General features: G+C 40.4%; 1 protein-coding gene across 18 annotated transcripts in view; it reads right to left on the bottom strand.

The window, feature by feature from the left end:
• CAMTA1 (calmodulin binding transcription activator 1) overlaps positions 1 to 19,174 on the bottom strand; it is an 813,334-nt gene that overhangs the window by 773,130 nt on the left and 21,030 nt on the right. For 13 of the 18 annotated variants that reach the window (XR_006601642.1, XR_006601643.1, XM_045063669.1 and 10 more), the window contains exons 2-3: positions 12,190 to 12,259; positions 6,992 to 7,110 (exon numbers count right to left, since the gene is read on the bottom strand). Coding sequence is in view for 13 of the 18 variants with exons in the window: in XM_045063669.1 (XP_044919604.1) it covers positions 6,992 to 7,110; positions 12,190 to 12,259 (189 nt within the window). In the remaining 5 variants the exon portion in view is untranslated. Of the gene's footprint in view, positions 1 to 79; positions 221 to 2,202; positions 2,330 to 6,991; positions 7,111 to 12,189; positions 12,260 to 19,174 lie in introns of those variants that run through there. The other 5 variants (XR_006601641.1, XR_006601640.1, XM_045063680.1 and 2 more) reach the window with 4 other exon arrangements.

Below are 19,174 nucleotides of genomic sequence, written 5' to 3'. Positions count from 1 at the left end.
GGAGGGGGCTTACGCCACCTCTCTAAAGACCACTGAGCACAATCACGGCAGACTCAGACTCAGGACATGGGTGGCTTACCTAGCTAGCACTCAGCGGACTGGTGGCAGAGCCAAGACGAGACAGAGCCAGTTCCTGATTGCCAGCTGTGTGCGCCTTCCAAGATCTCAGTGGTCCTTGAGTTCACTATGAAAGTTCTCACTTCACATCTTAATTTATAACCTGAAAAATAAAACCTATAACCAATTTTCTAACACACAGACCCACTGCTCATCTATGGGCTATGATTACAACCACCTGGAAACTTGTTTAAAGTTGTTCTCGGACTAATGAGAAAATCCAGAAGTCAACTTCAGACTAAATCATGTATTTGCACCAAGGTCTGACAAGAGACTTACAGAAATGCCTGCTAAGCCAAAATCAGTTTCTAAATAGTTCAATGGGGAGAGGGGTGGGATCACCGCAGGGCACAGGACAGTGTCCTGAGCCAAATTCAAAAGACCCTGCCTGAGAACAGTCACTGTTACATTCACGTTACAAGAGACAATTTGGTTTTGGCAAAACATCATCCATCCCACTTATTAATGTTGTTAACATAAATTTTATTAATTTTCTACCCTTTTTTATGTAAAATATATACATTTGAGTCTTATATCTACATAAGAAATCCCAACAGCTCAGAAATATATACTGAGTTTTTGTATTTTTACATATTTCATTCATTCAACAAATATTTACTGAAAACTGACTCTGGGCCAACTATTCTTCCAAGTGCTCTGTTCTTAAGTAACACAATGTAATAAAAACCACTGGGGGCAAAACTCAGGCAGGTCCAAAGGAATTTTCGTCCAGAATTTCTTTCTGGGGCGCCTGGGTAGCTCAGTGGGTTAAAGCCTCTCTGCCTTCGGCTCAGGTCATGGTCCCAGGGTCCTGGGATCGAGCCCCACATCGAGCTCTCTGCTCAGCAGGGAGCCTGCTTCCCTTCCTCTCTCTCTCTCCGCCTGCCTCTCTGCCTACTTGTGATCTGTCAAATAAATAAATTTTTTAAAAAAATTTTTTTTCTTTAGTATCTTATTCAAACGTTATGAACCTTACTCTACTCTCTGCAGGTAAGATCTGCTTCTTCTCCAGCTGCTCCTCGGGGCTAAACCCGCTTGTCTTGACCTCTCCTCGCCTGTCTTCCCCCAGAGATGCAGAAGGACATCCGCCCCCAGCATTTCAACACAGCCACTCTCCGTCTGCTACCACCACGGCTAAAATGACACAGGCTCTGATGACAGGTGCATGCTCATTGGGACTTCAGTATCCGTTTACCTAACCTCATACTACTCAGTGAAACAGACGGGTTATAGTTAACCCAACTGCTACAAGATCATCACACTTAGTTTGAAATCTGGTTCCATATACTGTATTCAAAAATCAAATGGCATCCCTCTTAAAACCTGGCTCTCTGTGGTGCTGTTCGTATCTGCACTTTCCTACCTGCGCCTGAACCAGGAGAGCCCCCGCCTGGACTCTGAGAATCACCTGGGACCATTCAAACCATTATCAATGGCCAAAGCTACACAAAACAAAGGCCAATCTCAGGGTTAACTAACCTTCTGAGTCATCAAGGCCAAACACCTCACTCACCTTCACAACACTAATACTTTTCGGTTTAGCTTGCGTGGTGGAAATCTGCAGAGTGCTAAATGATTATCCCCCCCAAAATGTGGGTCTGTCTTTCAAAATGAGAACATATAAATGCACTAGAAAAACCAATCATTGAAAAGAATCACAACCCTTGAAACTATGACTCTGTAAGGTATACCAAGGAAAAAACACTCAAGAATCTATGCCTACACACACACACACACACACACAATGACTAAAGAAATTTTGAAAAAGGCAGAAGTATTCAGGCATTAAAAAGGCAAAGTCTCTCCCTATAAAAAACATTTCACTTAGGAGTTCTTTCCTTCCGGTTCTTTGACACGACTTAGACTGTACCAGTGGAGAGATACACGTGCTCTACACAGACAGGTTTCCCATTAAAAAAAGATGCATTTAATATGAAAATCTCTGAAGCTATCACCAACTGAAAACTTTTGATGCAACTTTCTTTACGATCAGTACAAACTAGAATTCTCATTTGTTTACTTCCTCCAGAGAAACTTTATATTAGAGGAAAAACAAAGAGCACTAACAGTTCAAAAACAGCCGCACACAGAAGTGACTGGAACACTGAAGCAGAACATTTTCGCTATAAAGGCTTGTCGGTGTGGTTTCAGCTCAGCTTCGGAAGAACGCCGTCTGAAATCCAGATCCAGTGACTGCGGGGGGATGCAGTAGCTGTATTTTAAGTCAAACAGCTAATTAATGGCTAAACAAAAGAATTTCGGTCTGGACAACATACATGGAGTACTAATATGTGTAATTATGAATAGTCATTTGTGCAATCAGAAAGTTGCATTAGCATAATTATTTCTGGCTCTGGGCCTTAAAAATATTAACTTAAAATGCAGAAACCTTCTAACAGTTCACCTAATGAAGACGTGAATGCCAGACTGATTATGGAGTAAGAGCTGGTTCTTCAACAATTCTGCTCTGTTTAATACGTTCTTTCTCTCCTGCCCTGGATATAAAAATCAAGCCTAACCCTCAAGTTACACACAGGTTCAAAATTTCTACTTTTAATATTTTTTCATTATCCAGAGCCTACACATTAATATTCATTAAGAACAAAACTACTGGGCGCCTGGGTGGCTCAGTGGGTTAAGCCGCTGCCTTCGGCTCAGGTCATGATCTCAGGGTCCTGGGATCGAGTCCCGCATCGGGCTTTCTGCTCAGCAGGGAGCCTGCTTCCCTCTCTCTCTCTCTCTCTCTCTGCCTGCTTCTCCATCTACTTGTGATTTCTCTCTGTCAAATAAATAAATAAAATCTTTAAAAAAAAAAAAAAAAAAAAAGAACAAAACTACTTCCCTAAGAAATGAGTGTTAACTTTTTTATCCTCTAAGTTGGCTCCACACGGACCACAGGGCCCAACTTGGGGGCTTGGATCACAGCCCCGAGATCAACACCTGAGCTGGGGTCAAGAGTCAGATGTTTAACCGACTGAGCCATCCCAGCACCCTGAAATGAGTACTACCTTTAAAAAATACTTCACGCAGAAACCTAGGTGGCTCAGTTGGTTAAGTGACTGCCTTTGGCTCAGGTCATGATCCCGGAGTCCCAGGATGGAGTCCCGCATCTACCCTGCATCCGGCTCCCTGCTCGGCTCCGCTCCCTCTGACCCTTCCCTTCTCCTGCTCTCTCTCTCTCTCTCTTTCTCTCATTCTCTCAAATAAATAAATCAAATCTTAAAAACAAAAACACACAATGCAAAACTATATTAAGTTTATGTACAATATAATACTTGAAGATGTAAATAAATAAAGAAGCCAAACAATTCTATACAGCAAAAGGATCAGAAGTCACTAAACAGCTGTGAGATCTTGAGAAAGTCTATTTGAATTGTTCTTTGGGACAGAACTGGAGAGGGAATGGGCTCCGAAATTAAGCTGCATGTTAGACTCCTGAGTCCAGCACTCCTGGGCACATAACTGAACATCTCTGTGGCTCAGATCTCATGGCTGATACCGTACGGATAACCACATAGTCTGCCTCACAGGATGAATTCCAGGAGTAAACTTAAGTATTCGCATCAAGGACCCTCCCGCGCCTCACCCACAGCGCATGCTCAGTCCATGCTGGCTGCCATCACTACTGCCACCACCACCATCACCCCTCCTTTACGCTGTGTGTGGCTGAGAAAGCCTTATTCGAAGTGATTGGTTTCTAGACACAACATTTATTTTGCAATTGCAAGTAACATTCAGGAAGTGCAGGAGATTTTATCTATTCCAATGCGTTAAGAAAGGTCCTAGGAGCTTAGCTGGGCCCTAAGACCTCCTTATCTTCTGGTAGCCTTCCTTTTTAGTGACTTTCAGCTTCACCAAACATTTGCTTATGAACCCACGATACTAATCCTATGTTAACTCCTTTTAATCCAAAATTAAATGACAGAATGGATTTGCCAAGCACACTAATGTGGTTGAGTTGTGGGTCTTTGATTAAAAGCTAAGAAAACATAACAACTGAACGAATGTTCCTAAGAGTTAGTAAGCAACATACAAGAAATTAAGCTTAGAGAGAAACTGGCCCTAACAAGTATGCTATCTTGACCAAATGAGTTAACTACTTTTTACCACTGTACCTTCATCAGTACAAGAGTAAAAGAGTAAAAATATGGCCTATCTTGTAACATTATTTTAAGGTTCACAAGTAATTACACACAGTGCCCAGCCACCAGCACAGACAACAGGGGCTCAATAAATGGCAACATGCGATGGACACAATCTCACTGTCCCTCTCAACAAAGATACAGTAGCACCAAGCCACAGCCCTCCCTCCCAACCAGCGGGAAGCGGCCCTTCCTAATGGCAGTATGACTAAACTCAACTCCGTGAGCAGTTCCACAGACCTCACGGACAGCTCTGACTAAGCATGACTCTGCCATAAACAGGACCAAAAGCCCCAGTGAGAGACAAGCCGCCTCCAGGTGTAGCGGCAGCATGCAGGACGGCCGGCGGCAGAACAGGGGAGAATGCCAATTCCCAGCTAGACGGAGGAAGGAAGTGCTTTAACAGAAGCACTGACTGTTTTGTTCCCGTTATCCAAGCCAGTCTTAAAAAATGTTTTTAAAAAGGACCAGTTACCATCACCACGTAACACTCTGCAGAATTAAGGACTCCTAAGACTTCGGCTGTCACTCCAAGAGTCCCCTATTTTTCCTTAAGCCAAAAATAAACAAGAAAGAAAGGCAATGTCCTCTACATTGAAATGAAATATGGGCCAGCCTTTAAATTCAGTTCTCTCCTAAGAATTTTTGTCCGTGTTGAGCTGACAAATTACTGAGAGAACAACAGGTCCAAGGGAAAAGGGTGTGAGAGCCTTGACCCCTGCCAGCTGAGCCACCCATCCTGCCTCCAGCCACCCTTGGGAACACACTTTGTTCAGTGGCGTTTCCAGCAGCAGTGGTAACTTGCACAGAACAATCCACATGTCTCAGACCCCCTTTTTTTGGTTCGCCAGTCAGAGAGGTGGCCACAGTTTCCTGTCTGGACAAAGACTTTCGCAACACTGTGACCTAAATTAGCAGCTCCAAGGAGCTATGAGGGCTGGGGTCCTAGAAGAAAATACGGAACAACCCCGTATTTTCCTTTTAAGCTCGTCCTCCATAAAAATTCTTTATTAGGTGTTTTATAATGTATCTGAACTATGAGTAAAGGGGAACATATCAATAACCAGAGACAAATAAGTGAGAGGTGAAGTCCTGTGCAAGGATCTGAACCATCTACCGACCGGCTTCAGGTTCTACGACTCCAGCTCCAGAAGACCCTAAAGACCACGAATTTTAATTAAGCGCCTGCTGTTTTCAAATATAATTTCAAGTCATAATTAAAAATAAATTGCCAATTTCACATAAAACATAATATTGAAAAAATATATACCAATTACATACTTTGCTTCATTTCTAAATAAACTGGAGCTAACATACAATAGGAAGGCAGCAGAGCCATGTTTCAGGGAATACTAAGAAACACACTGAGTTTTTAAATAATTCATGACCTAGTTATGACCTACTGAATGGCTCCCAAACCATACTATTTTGCTGACAGAGTAATGATCTATGATTAAAACTAATTGTCAGCATATTTACTTTGTTTTCATGTTTAAAATAGTTAATCAATGACTGATTAAAACAAAAGGCCTCTAAACTACCTAATGTTTGTCAAGGTAGAAGTATTCTGTCTAAGGGGGAAATATAATTAATGCAAATAATCCAAATATACATACTTTAAAAAGACTGTAAAATCAGTTGAGACAAGGTATCAAAGCTATGAGGGTCTACTAAGTATTGAAATCTGTAAACTAGGATTAAGTAGACAGACTCTCACCCATATAACCTCTTAAAATTCAAAACAAAAGCACTCTAGGTCAAGAAGTTAGAACAGAATAATCTTTAAAAGGTCAGGATAAGTAAGGAGCACTACTGTCTTCTTGTGTCTTTTAACAAAACTGTGGGCCCAATACGGGGGGCAGGGGGAGGGTATTTAACTTAATTTGGAAGCGAAAGTTCAACCAGCAACACAAACTGACTTAGATCAACTTCGGAAAACCAGTAATCACAGCCGTCTGAACTAAAGGAACAGAATTCCCAGATCGATGGACACATACCCAGTTCTCATCACCACACTAAATGGGTATTACCCTATGTGGAAATATTCAGATTTCAAAATTAAGATGATGACAAGCAATTCACCCTTAATATGAAGACTCCCAGGCTAAGACTTACCAAAAACAAGAAACATCATCCAAAAAGATACTTTCATTCATTCTACTTTACCAATCTTTTAATCAGATGCCAAATACACAATCTGTCATACAGCCTCCATTCCTAATTTAAAAACTCCTATCATTAAGGTAAACTCATAAACACTCCATGCAAACTCTTTTCATCAGAGAGGACTGACAGCTGTTTTGCTAATAAGAAGCCTGCCCTTCCCAGTTCTACAGAAACTTCATACTGTCAAGACACTGCATGTCTTGTGGAACACTGGGGCTGTCTCTTTATTAATTCATGACAACAGAAAAACTAGTGTTTAGCTGAGATGCAGGCAGAGTTAACCACCAAATGCAAGACGCCAAAATGCAAGAAAACAAAGTACAGTAACTCATGCTACCTTAGTAAGTAAGCGTGCACATTTTATATTTTTCAACGCAAGCCAAGCAGATTAGAGGTAGTTCAAGAAACGGAGGTTTCTGTTAAATCCAGATTAATATTTTCTCATTTACAATCCCCTAGTTCAGTATTCTTATTTTAAAACTAGTAAAAGGTAGTATACTATGCCAAATGACCTAACAACTTTGCCCTTAAAATAATTATACCCCTAAAAATAGAAATTTATCTACCTCATTAGTGTTCCAACGGTGCCTCTCTTTGGGTAAACTTGAACATTTCGGCAGACATTCAAGCAGCTTTTTCGGTAAAAAGATTTTTACATGACTACTATTGCTGTTCCCATGATCATCTATAAAGAAGAAAACAATAGATTCAGAGAAAATAATAGAGGAAAATCTCCTTTTAAGTATACTGGCAAGGTCAGAAACAGCAGCTTAAGTCTGGTCACTGTGAGACCAAGACACCATTCCTCTCGGTTAGCAATGCTCATTTACACACTGATCAGATCAGGGGCAGCAGGATCTGGTTAAGAGGCTTTAAAATAAGATTGAGCTTTTTTGCTCCATGACAAGCGAGTGGACAGGGAATATCCCAGCAGCTGCCCATAACCAGAACATTACTCTTAAAGGTTCTCCCACCAGGTTTCCATGAAGTACATCCAAATTGCAAAAGGATTTAACCTCACAAAACCCAGAACTCTTCTATCAACCAGCTGAAAAAGTTTTAAGTTTTTTAGGGAAGAGGAATTATAATAAAATATGACTATTTTATTCATAAGCTAATACTACTTCATCCCTAAGAATACAAATGAGACTTATCCTTTCAAAACCAAATTACAAATTTTATAAATATAAGGAATTTACACCTACAGGTAGTTACCTAGGTAAATACAGAGGCTGGTCCTTCTAGTCTAAACCTAAAAACATACCATGTTAATTAACTTGATTTACATATACATATCTATTTAAGTAGTATCTTTCATCAAAATGTAACTCTCCTAAATTAGTGACAGCAAACAAAGTTCATTACTTTCAGACAAGATGGTATGTCTGACTGCCTGATAATCAGTCTCCCGGATACCTTCTAGAAGAGACCATTTCCTTTATGTATTATTTCATTCATTCATTCATTTACAGGTCATTTCTTAGTTCATTCCCATAACAAAGTCCCTTTGCCTTGCTCAAAATTTCTTGCCAGTTTTGGCACACTTAGGTCAAACTTTTAAATTACACAGTCCAATTTTTTTTTTTTTGTAATGCTAAATGGAAGCCCCAATATCCAAAGAGTGCAATGCATAACGAGGTACTAGGAGCAACAAATTAAAACAATAAAGACTGAATTTGCTCTAGAAAATCATAGTTAAAATAACTTATTCTGACATTAAGAGGTATAATAAAAACACTGAACTCCAAATCAAGAATTCAAGATTCTGACCCAGTTCTGCAACTTTCTAATTGTGTGACCTTGGGTAAGTTACTTAATAGTCTCGGTTTTCTAAATCAGGGAGAATTAAGTAATCTCCAATTCTCCTCCAGGTATAAATCCCTTTGAAATTTACTGCCATTCAATAAATTTAAATGCCTTACGATTAAAGAACCTTACATAGGCATACAGGAATTAGTTAATAATATTAAAAGTTAAATACAACAATATATCTTTCCAGTCACTTACTGTAATTTTGTTTGGCATAGCCTATTTTTTGAACATGTGAAAAACATAAAAGAATAAAAAATTTTCTACAATCACAACAAAATCTTCTCCAAACATTTTTCATCTGATTAACACATCTCTTCTCAAGGGAAAGACCTTAAAAGAAAAATACTGTGCACAGAAATAAAGTCTGAAAAAATTTACTACATAATATGGAAATATTTTAAAGGGAGGAACTTAAGAGAATTGTAGCATACTAAATCTTTTTTTGGTCCATGAACTACACAACCAATTGAATTATAATGCCCAATCTTCTATTTCTAGAGGCAGTATAAAAACTTGAAAAACTTAAAAACTGCTTAAAATTTTAACAGCAAAATAAAACTAAACTTTTTAAAAATCTTGTTATGAAACCAGAAAACAAAGTGTTCAACTACGAGAATGTTCATAGAAAGTTCTGTATTAATTACCCTCTATAAAACCAATGTGATATTATGTGCTTATGCACGCTCCCTGCACCTCATCCTCCCCAGGGAGGCACCGTGGGCCATAAAACTTTAAAGCACAGAATACCAAAACGCATGAGCCAATACCTCCCTTCTCTCTTCCTTTAAAGAGGTTTTATTCCCATTTTTTTTAAATCTCCTATGATGTGTACAATTCTGAAAGTAGAGGTGAAATTCTAAAATCTATACTCGATTCAAACAGTCACCATTTACAGGATGCCTTTTACAAAAACAGTATTACACGGGTGCTCAATCAATGGGCTTTCTCTGAACTGTACGGGACCAGTCATATCTCCGAGAAAACTACTATTTAAAGTATAATTTTGAATGATGAACAGAAGATTAAACACTGATGAACAGAAGATTAAACCCCAGCTTCTATTTTTGTTTGTGATCGCAACCTGATGTTAAGTATCTACTCTTGTAAGCCTCCTTGAGGGACCCAGCTGTCCTGTGGCTATAAAATACGCACGTGTGTGTACCCCTACGTGTGTGTACATACGTGTACATACACCTAGACTTGCGTGCTCCCGCCTGTGTAGAGACACATGTGCACGTGCGCTTGTGTGCATGCGCACGGATCGCGAGAAAAAGAGACTCTCTTCTCCACGGCACAACTAGCTGCCACAGAAAAGTCTTCTGTCTTCCACTCTGATACCAAATCAGGCAGCGGAGAATTGGCCCAAAGGCTTTTTTCAAGAGGAAAAGGAGTGTCTGTGTAAGCACGGTCTCCATCGTGACTCCAAATACAGCACTTCATAGGGATGTGCAGTCATGGCTTCAAAAGGAAGAGGAGTACGACAGGCCAATGGGTTACCCTGAATCAGTTTTTAAACTGTGCTATTTCCAGAATTTTAGGTTCATGCTGAATATAAACTGGATGTTTTTTAGAAATATAACAATGGGTAAATTTTCCCACTATGCATTATGAAGATGGCTATTTTTATACTGGGGAAAGAAGATTAGAAACTCAAACAGGAAGAATCTTAAACTCATATTTTCCAAATTTCATTTTTTCCAGTTACAATGTGATGGAAGAGTAATTCTGCTTTTCATACTGGAAAAGAACTGCTCGCTTGGCCATACTGCACAAGCTTGTGTTTTTTAATTAAAAGCTGCTTTTTAATGTTTTTGGAAAAACTATAAATGATACAGTAATTAAATCATTGGGCCAGTTTTTAAAAGTTTGTCTCAGTACTAAGACTATTAACAGTATCTTGAGTTAACAGTGAAAGTAAGGTATATACCAGTTTCAACTGCGTTTAAGCATTTAATCCAAATAGTTAACCTTTGACACTGCAACACGGAAGTGTCAACCAAAGACAGGAAAACATTTCATTATCATTATCTAGCAAAATATGCATGTATGATATATGACTTTGCAAAATAGTTTTCTAACCTACTTCACAGTAAAAATAACTAGTGAAGCTCCTGAAGCTGACAGATGATGCAGCCGGCTGACAGCTCTGATTCTACAGAATAAACCATCCTTTCCAGACAACCTTTAAATATTCTCCAAACAATAATTTTAGAGGCATCGTACAATTCAACTAAAACTCTCTAAAATATGCAAAAATGCTCTTTCACTTAGTTAATTAGGCAAAAGGTAGAATTCTTATTTTCATGTTTTACTTCAAAAAAACAAAACTCACATTACCAAATCCTTTATCTATATCAAAAAAGATATATAGAACTCTCTCCTTCGAACACCCTTATCGACTCCTGTTAGGGAAATGTTAACTATATTAACTCTAACCTGGAAATGATAATATCCATTTTATTTTGATTCATAATTAATAAAAATTAAACAATTTGGTTCCATGAATAATTATGAACACTGTTATTCAATCAAGTCAATTATGATTAATCTGTCAACCTCTGGACCAAACTGTTCAAAATAAGTTGGTATAACGGTGTATCCAACTGCTGAATCTTATTGGGAATATATTTGATCAACAACTTGGAATGGTAAAATTAAAAGGAAGCTCTACAATTTTTCTGTTCAGCTCTAATTATTATGTGCTTAGATTTAATTAGTAGGATAGGAACTGATTCAGGAAAACATAAGCACATATTGTTATATTCAAGTCAGCACAGCGTTCACAGCAGCAAATACAGCCGTCACTAACCTAAGACCTTCAAATCACTATGCATCCAAAATAAATATTAATTAAGCAACAATGTGCTTAATTATGTACCAAGCATCAGTATGATAACTCTCTAAAAGAAATTCTCCAAAATGAATTACTCAATTGTAATTATCCAAAAGACTTTTGAAGTTCAAAAAAAACCAAAAAACAATAGTTTGGGTTTTTTTTGGTGTTTTGTTTGTTGTTGTTGTTGTTGTTGTTTTCATAGAAAACATAACTAGTTTTCACTATTTAACAATCCCTTTCCCTCTTCTTAGAGTGCGTGATCATCAAATCTCACCCTGCCTTTTTTTAGGTGGCCCAGGTTTACCCGCTCTCCCTGTCAACCACACCACCAAATCTCTGGTCTGAGTTTAGGTCAACTTCTAATTCAGGTTCAATAAACTTTATCATTATTTCACTATTTAACAGGAATTTACATTTTCAATTTAAAATACGCAAGCAGAGGCAGAAAAAGTGGGAGCACAGAAGTTGTGCAATCGATAGCTTCAATTTAGGTTCCGGGGCATCCTCTGGTGCTTCATTCCATTCAATTTCAATTTGAGCTGCACATGATCAAGTAAATTTATTTTCTACTATTTATTAGGAAGTAAACATTTGCAGGACTCTACATCAGGCATCCAGAAAAGATTTTACATTGCATTCTCTCACTTAATTTTCACAATTATCCATTAGGGCATAATTATCCCCATTTTACAGATGAAGAACCTGAGGTTCAAATTCCCTTGCCCAGGAGCCAAGCGAGTGACTCAAATGGGATTCAAATGTGACCTGTTGCTTTTCCCACAATACCACACGGCTCCTACTCGAAGTCACTGGAATTAGATACTAGAATTATAGAACTATTGTATTAGTATCTAGCATTTGCAGAGTGCTTTGAATTTCCCATGTGATTAAATGCTTTGCCTTTTTGAACCCTCCCAGAAACTTTACAAAGGGAGTATTATTTTGCTACCCCCAGAAGGATTAAGTAACTCATCTAAGATCACACAGAAAGTTAAAGGCAGAATGCAGGTCCCCTAAGGCCCAGCCACAGGCTAGTTCCACTGCACTATCATGATGGAGTTACTCTTACTGCCAAGCCCACCCCTTCCTGTAAGTCAAAAGCTTTTCGAGTCCTACCTTCTAGAGGAGGCACGGTGTTGAGAACACAGTAGGTGCTAGTTCCGCAGAATACACTTTGGGAAACGCTCTAAGGAAACAGAAAATAAAATGTAAAACTAATCTTTGAAAAAGATATATACTGGCTCTTCTGTGATATTCCTACCGAAGGTACAAAACCTGAATCTAATCATGAAGAAACATCAGACAAATCCAAATTAAGGAACATCCCACAAAATGACCAGCCTGTAATCTTCAAGAGTGTCAAGGTCCTGAGAGTCAAAAAGGACTGATAACTCCTCTGTATTAAAGGAGTATGAGGAGACAACAGAGGGTGACCCAGAGTCCAACTGGACCTTTCTCTACAAAGGTCACCGTGGGGTGGGGTCATCTGGCCAGCTGCAGGAGCAGGTGAGGATCAGAGGGTAGACATGCCTCCGTGTTAGTTTCCTGATTTTGATCACTACAGTGGTTACAGAGGAGAATGCCTTCACCTCTGGTTTGCAGGAAATACATAAGCAAGCCTGTGAGGACATATACCAGCAACTTATGCACACAAGGTTCAGGGGGCAAAGAGCTCTTCTCGCTACACCTGCAATTTTTCTGAAGGCTTCAGAGTGTTTCACAATATAGGTGTATAGAAAAAAGATACGTGCTGGTGAACACATATCATGTGCAGAATTTTTTAATAAGGACCATATGTGCTGTAAATACAGGAAATGTTTGCTAAGAACCAATGCCATATCTAGTCAGTTTCAACAGCATCGCTAACCATTTCCCAACAGTGCGCCCAACCCCCAGCTCATTCCAAAGGACTTAACGGGTGCCAACTAACAGTACGGCGGTGCAGTAAGTCAAGGAGGAAGTTGGAAGACCAGGTCTCTGCTCTCAGGCTGCTTCATGTAAATAAAATTAAACTTTTCATGTAAAAATCTACACAACAGTGAATTTTAAAAAAGCAAAACAAATTCTGTGAGTCTTGCCAGTCAATTATTTTGGTCCTAAAAATATCCTTCTTCAGGTGCAGTATTAAAACAATTTTTAGATTATTCATCCTGCATTACAAACCACATACATGCAGACTTAGGAAACCAGGGACAGTTTAGAAGTTCAACCACCACCCTTCGCATTTTATATTTAAAACAGGAAAGGCTCAGTTCTCTCACTAGCAATCCTTGGAAAAGTAAACTAACCCCTCCATATGACCTCATCAGAAAGGGGCAGCACCGGCGCCTCTCCTGCCTCACAGGGTCATGTGGAGGATCGCAGGGCATGATGTGGGCAAAGTGCTTGAAATTCAAAACCGCAACAGGAATACGAAGTGCCACTGTTTCCGTGCTTAGTAAGAATAATCCTTACCAGTGTTAACATTTCCTAACAACTGAGGGTTCCCTGAATTTTTTGCGCCAAAGAGAGTATGAAATCTTGAAATCTGACTAAACTTGACCTCTACGAATTTTTAATCTTCCTCTCCTTACATCCACGATCAAGCAAGCGCTTCACCGGACTACGTCTTTCTCCACAATGTGACTTCTAGCTATCAGGATAACCATCAGCTCCCTAATTATTTACTGTTTCTGTAAAATTCTTGTTCAAGGGCTTTTAATGTCTCTTTGTTTGATTTAATCAACAGTGGTACTTACTGACTAGCAACCTGTGGTAACATCTGAGCCTAAGAATTCTCCCTATAAACTAAGGACTAAGTTTAGTCCTTAACCTAGAATTCATGAAGCCTTTGGAAAATCAACATTCATCTCTTCCCGTGACTGTGTGTGTGGAATTACAGGACATTATAAAGAGTGGCTTTGGCTGATGGAAAGCCGACAGCAGTCTGACTTCGAGTAACATCTGTAAGAGCCGCCAGCAACAGCCTTCTAACCACAGAATTCAACATCTCATCTTAATGTCCTTTTGGAATTGAAACTTGAAATTTTATGGTGTTGAAAAGGATGTGCTACATTCAAGGCTTAACATTTTCTGGCTTCCTATTACCCAAGAAAAGACAGTATAAGTTTACCACTTAACAAGACATCCTAACAACGGTCTTAACGTCAAAAGATTTAGAAATGACTAACATACAGTGGGACACACTAATGAACGGCTTCATAAAAAAGGACTTTTACACTAAACTTTAAAGTTTGACAATAGGTAAATGAGCAGTAAAACATACCAAATATCAAATCAGAAGAATTAAATGCTAAAAAAAGAAAAAGTAACAGAAATAACACAATCAACCATGACTTCTCTTCAACACTGGCATAATAAAGTCTTAATTTAACCAGAAAAGAAACTCACTCACATAAACTGAGAGTGAAAGCAAGTCATTCTATCCTCAAAAACCCCAGGTTCTCAAGGGAAAAAGGCTAAAACACAAGAAAACTCCCATGAGCAAAGGCTATCTTATATTGAAGACCCACAGGCCAGACTCTGGGACCCCAAAGTCCCTCAGATCGCTTTCCAAAACCTGTTCAACACAAAACCAAGCCAGAGGTGGCTCTGGGTCAGAGGGGCACCCATCTGAGGGTCTGCAGAGTGGAGCCTCTATCCCAGTCCCACTAACTGCTGAGGTCTGAAGCAAACAGCTGGCCTCTCTGCCCCCAGGACAACACTCTAAGTGCAAGTTCAAGGGCAGACAGATCTGGGTCCAAGACCACCCTCAGCTTCACGTCTTCATGCCGCCCTTCCTGGCTGACTCTTGAGGTCAACCGTCCTTCGGGAGCCTTCCAATGACAGGTCACCCTGCTGGTGCCGTCTAAGCAGCCCGCAGTTCCCTCTGTGTCACAACTCCTTCTACCTGTCCTAGAGATATTAAAGGGGCACCTACTGTGTGCCAGACACTGTCCCAGGAGCTGCGACCTAGCAGCGAACAAGACAAAGAGCAGGCCCTGTTCTCACGGTGTACCTGCCAGTGGGTGAAGTGAGTGGTTAAGCAGGGTAAATGCTGTGGATATACAATGGGTGATGCATGATGATGAGCAGTCAGGTGGGGGAAACATCTCTGAATGTTTACCCATGCGCAGAGTAAAAGGCCTCCTTGACCGAAGCATCAAGAAAGCTGGCTTCTCTCACCAACCAGATAAGCAGCTCCCAGCTCGGCTGCGAGTCAGTCATCCAGGGAGGTTTTCTGAATGCTGATGCAAGCTGCAAGCCTGACCAGCTAAGTCAGACTGTGTGGGGCTGGGACCCAGGCATCAGTAGTTTTGAAATGTTTCCAAGTGATCCCCAGATGTATCCAAAGACGGGAACCACTAAAATAAACAGCTGTGTGACTCTGGGCAACTACTTTAACCAGTTTCTTCAAGAGTAAAATGGGACGCTGACCTTCAACAGAGACTCTCCAACTTCTATGTGCATGAGGGTCACCTGAGGACCTTATTAAAAACGCAGGTTCTGATTCACAGGTCTGAGCGTGGCCCTGCCTGTGCCTCTAAGAGGCCCTGGGTGATGCCCATGCCATGATGCAGGGCCATACCCTGTGTATCAGGAACTGGAAGTTTTTCTAAAAGATCAAGAATTCACTTAAAAAGATCCTTCCAGTTGTAACATTCCTCCATAATTCCAAGAACTCCTAACAGACTAAAAAAGCACATTTGTCTGTTAACACAAAATATAATACAAAACTATACTAGAAAATTCAAGCAAAATAATTAAAAGAAACTACAGGGATGGTTACTCAATTAACAAAGTGTCCAGCATCTCTAGAAGTGCCCAAGAGGGGAGAAACAGCAGCTCTATTAAATATATTCCCTGCCTTCAAAATGTACTCTACCGAGTTGCCAGCAGACAGTACTAAAAAAGTGTAATGAAGAAACAATACATGATTTATTAAAGGCTAAAAGGAGCAGATGATAGCAGTACAGAAACTCCATAACTATCTGTGTACCTAGCACACTCTCTGGAGGTGTGGGCGCCCTTCAGCAGCCCAGGTCAGGGGGTGACACAGAGTTTTGGGATGCTGGAATAAATGAAACAAAATGCTACATAATAAGAAGTGATTAGAGGCTTTTGAACAGAGAAGCTGCATGATGAAAACTGTATTTACAGTTCTTTGAAATAAGGACTCTGAATGTTTAAGTCTCCGTAGAGTCCCTTTAAAGCCAAGTGAGGCCCCACACAGCTCATTAAATCAAAGACAGAGGGAGGCCACACTGAACCGTAAGAACTTGTATCAGTAGAAATGATACACTAAAAAACTTTTGCCAGATATTTTATCCTGACTTCAACTGATTCTTGAAATTCACTGGTCGTTGCATATAACACGACCTATAAACAGTCAAAATTGAAGCAGAGTCCGAAATATTTAGCACTTGACTACACTCACCAGTGTTGACTAGATTAGTCAGGAAGGCTATTCAGAGCAAACTGTATCATGGCTCAAATACCATAAATATTTACTTCTTGCCGGTGTGTAGTCCAAAACAGGTGTTCAAGATCAGCAGAGGGCTCCCTTCCAAGTAGCAGCTCTGGGAGCCGGCACCCTCCTCGGGTCACCAGGCTCTTCTGCCTCAGCAGGGGCAGACTGTACACAGGGCACACACCATGCCTGGAGGGTTTTCCAGGCCAGGCCTAAAGTGGCACACTTCTCTGCTCCCGCGCCATTGGCTAACATTTGGCCACATGGCCACGCCTAATTGCAAGAGAGGCTGGGAAATGTGGTCTGGCTACATGCCCAGGAAGAGGAGATGGATTTCTTGATCAGCTAGCGGCCTCTCCCTCTCGCACAATGCATTTGCGTGGGGGGTTTTTTAATTACAGAAGAAATCACTCCTTTCAGAAATGCCTTCTGTTAACCTACAACTCCACCTTTAATCCCTCAGGCTATTCAGCAGCTAAAACCAATCTACTAGTTTTTCTTGTCTGGTAAGTATTTTTCTAACATACTCAAAATAAGACTATCTCAAAGACATCCTTAAAGGGATGTCTGGCTTTTGGTCCCGGGATCTCTAGTACTTAATACTTAATGTCTGGCACACAAAGGAAGCTCAAATGATGGTTGACTTCCCAGACGAACGACATTCCCAGAAGCTCATGGAAGAGCGAAAGAGTGGCCCCATGTCTTACCCTGGTGATGGTGGGATACAGGACAGCCACCCTCTCTCCCACCCCTAATGCTGCCCGGAACTGCCATCCATCCTCTAGTCCCCTAACAATCAAGCGATAAGCGACTTCAACCCCTTCAGAAAGAACTAAGGGTTAAAAATACTCAACAGGGTTCACAGACACCAAGAGAGCGGATACTGAAACGTTTCTGGCAAGAGAACCAGCCTGCCAAACAAGGAGCACAAGGTCTGGCAAAGGCCCTGCTCTGGAGACAGTCCATAAAATCGGGCTAATGATCTCTGAGACTGTACCCCTAAACACAAGTGACTTTATCCTTTTTAAAGGTTAGTGGGGGGAAAAAAGTAGACAGCGCAAGACAAAAATATTTTGTGCTCACATATTACCTCTTTTCAAGAAAATTAAAATATACCATAGGTGCTACTATAATAACCCTTACAACATTCCTGTGGGACAAAGACGAAATTAAAGTATGTACTCAAGTTAAAAGGAAAGCCATCTGATAGGTGGCTGACTCCCTACTACCAGGGCCGGCTCAATAAAAAAGTGAAGCCCTAACCTCTGAGGTAATTGGGGCACAAACCATTTTAGGCTCTCAAATTGAGTTCAACACCTAGAATTGAGTTCAAAAGCAAACAACTAGCTAAAACAGACCACAAAACAGCTGAAGTTCTAAGAAGCTTACCCAGGAACTAATAATACAATATATCAAGCCTGATTTATGACCTGAGAAATCACATTAATTGATTCGCTATTACCAGAGATTCATGTAAAGCGTATTTAAAGTGATTTCAGAATGAAAAAAAAATTATTCTTTCTAGATGTGAATCACAGTATCATTAGAATTTTCATAAATTTAATTTGGCTAGGAAGCCAGTATACTCAATATTCTGAAAATAATCAAAGAGCACTTATTAAATGTCCACAGTTGTACAAACAGATTCTAATAGAACATACTCAGAAAAAAACTACATAAAATTTAAAATTACACTGTTTTAGCAGCACTTATCATCACTAGCACTAATGATAATTTTTTTACCTCCTCTAAGACAGAGCACTATAAAATACCAACAAAATCAGCCCAATAAACAAGGCATTTGATATTACGTACGAGAAACATAAAATCCTGTTTTGGCCCCAGCAGGTAGCAGAGCAGACAGGATGCCTATTCTAGAAAAGGAGACACCACAGCATGGCTACAGACACTTGCCAAGGCCACTGGCTACAAAGGAGCAGAGCAGGAACCTGGAGCAGGTCTTCCCACACACTCCTGTGTTGTCTCCTCGAGAACAAAGGCTTTCTCCCTAAGGACCCAGTAAGGCTTCTCCACGAGGAGGCAGTGCAGAAGTTTGGGCAGAGAAAGTACACAAGGCACACTGACAGAAAAGCTAAAGCGAACGCAGACACTGAGGGATGGATACCCCAGCATATCGAGTACCTAAGCCGGGCATTCAGCATCCCAAAGACTACCGAGGAAATGCACTGCAGGACCCCACAGGCCTAGATGTTGATCCAGTGGAAAGATTTTGTACCACACCCCCTTAAGTATTTTTGGTCCATGAACTACAAACCACCCATCGCCCATCACCACTTGCTACTGCCCAAAAACTAAAACCTCATCAAAACTAAAGGGGAGAACGACACTGTTTCTCATAACAGAACAATGAGGCGTATGCCAAGAAAATGGCAGCCGCACTCCCCCGAATGGAACTCAGCTATGTGGGAACCTCACCTAATCCGCACACAGCCAGAGCTAGGAAGGAAGCCAAGACACACTCTGAGGCCAAAAGAGTTTTTTACAAAGTCCACGCACAAAAGCTCCTACACCTCATTGTGAGGAAAGCTCTCTGATCCGTATTCCTAGCTTGATTACTATTAAACTACTCACAGTTCTAATAAGCTTAATTATCAGGTTGCCAAGCCCTGAGAAGATCAGAAACAACAAATG

This window comes from Mustela putorius, unplaced genomic scaffold (genome assembly GCF_011764305.1).
Source record: "Mustela putorius furo isolate JIRA1106 unplaced genomic scaffold, ASM1176430v1.1 tig00003853_pilon_pilon_pilon, whole genome shotgun sequence".
Classification (NCBI taxonomy): Eukaryota; Metazoa; Chordata; class Mammalia; order Carnivora; family Mustelidae; genus Mustela; species Mustela putorius.
This window is presented reverse-complemented; position numbering and strand designations above follow the sequence as displayed.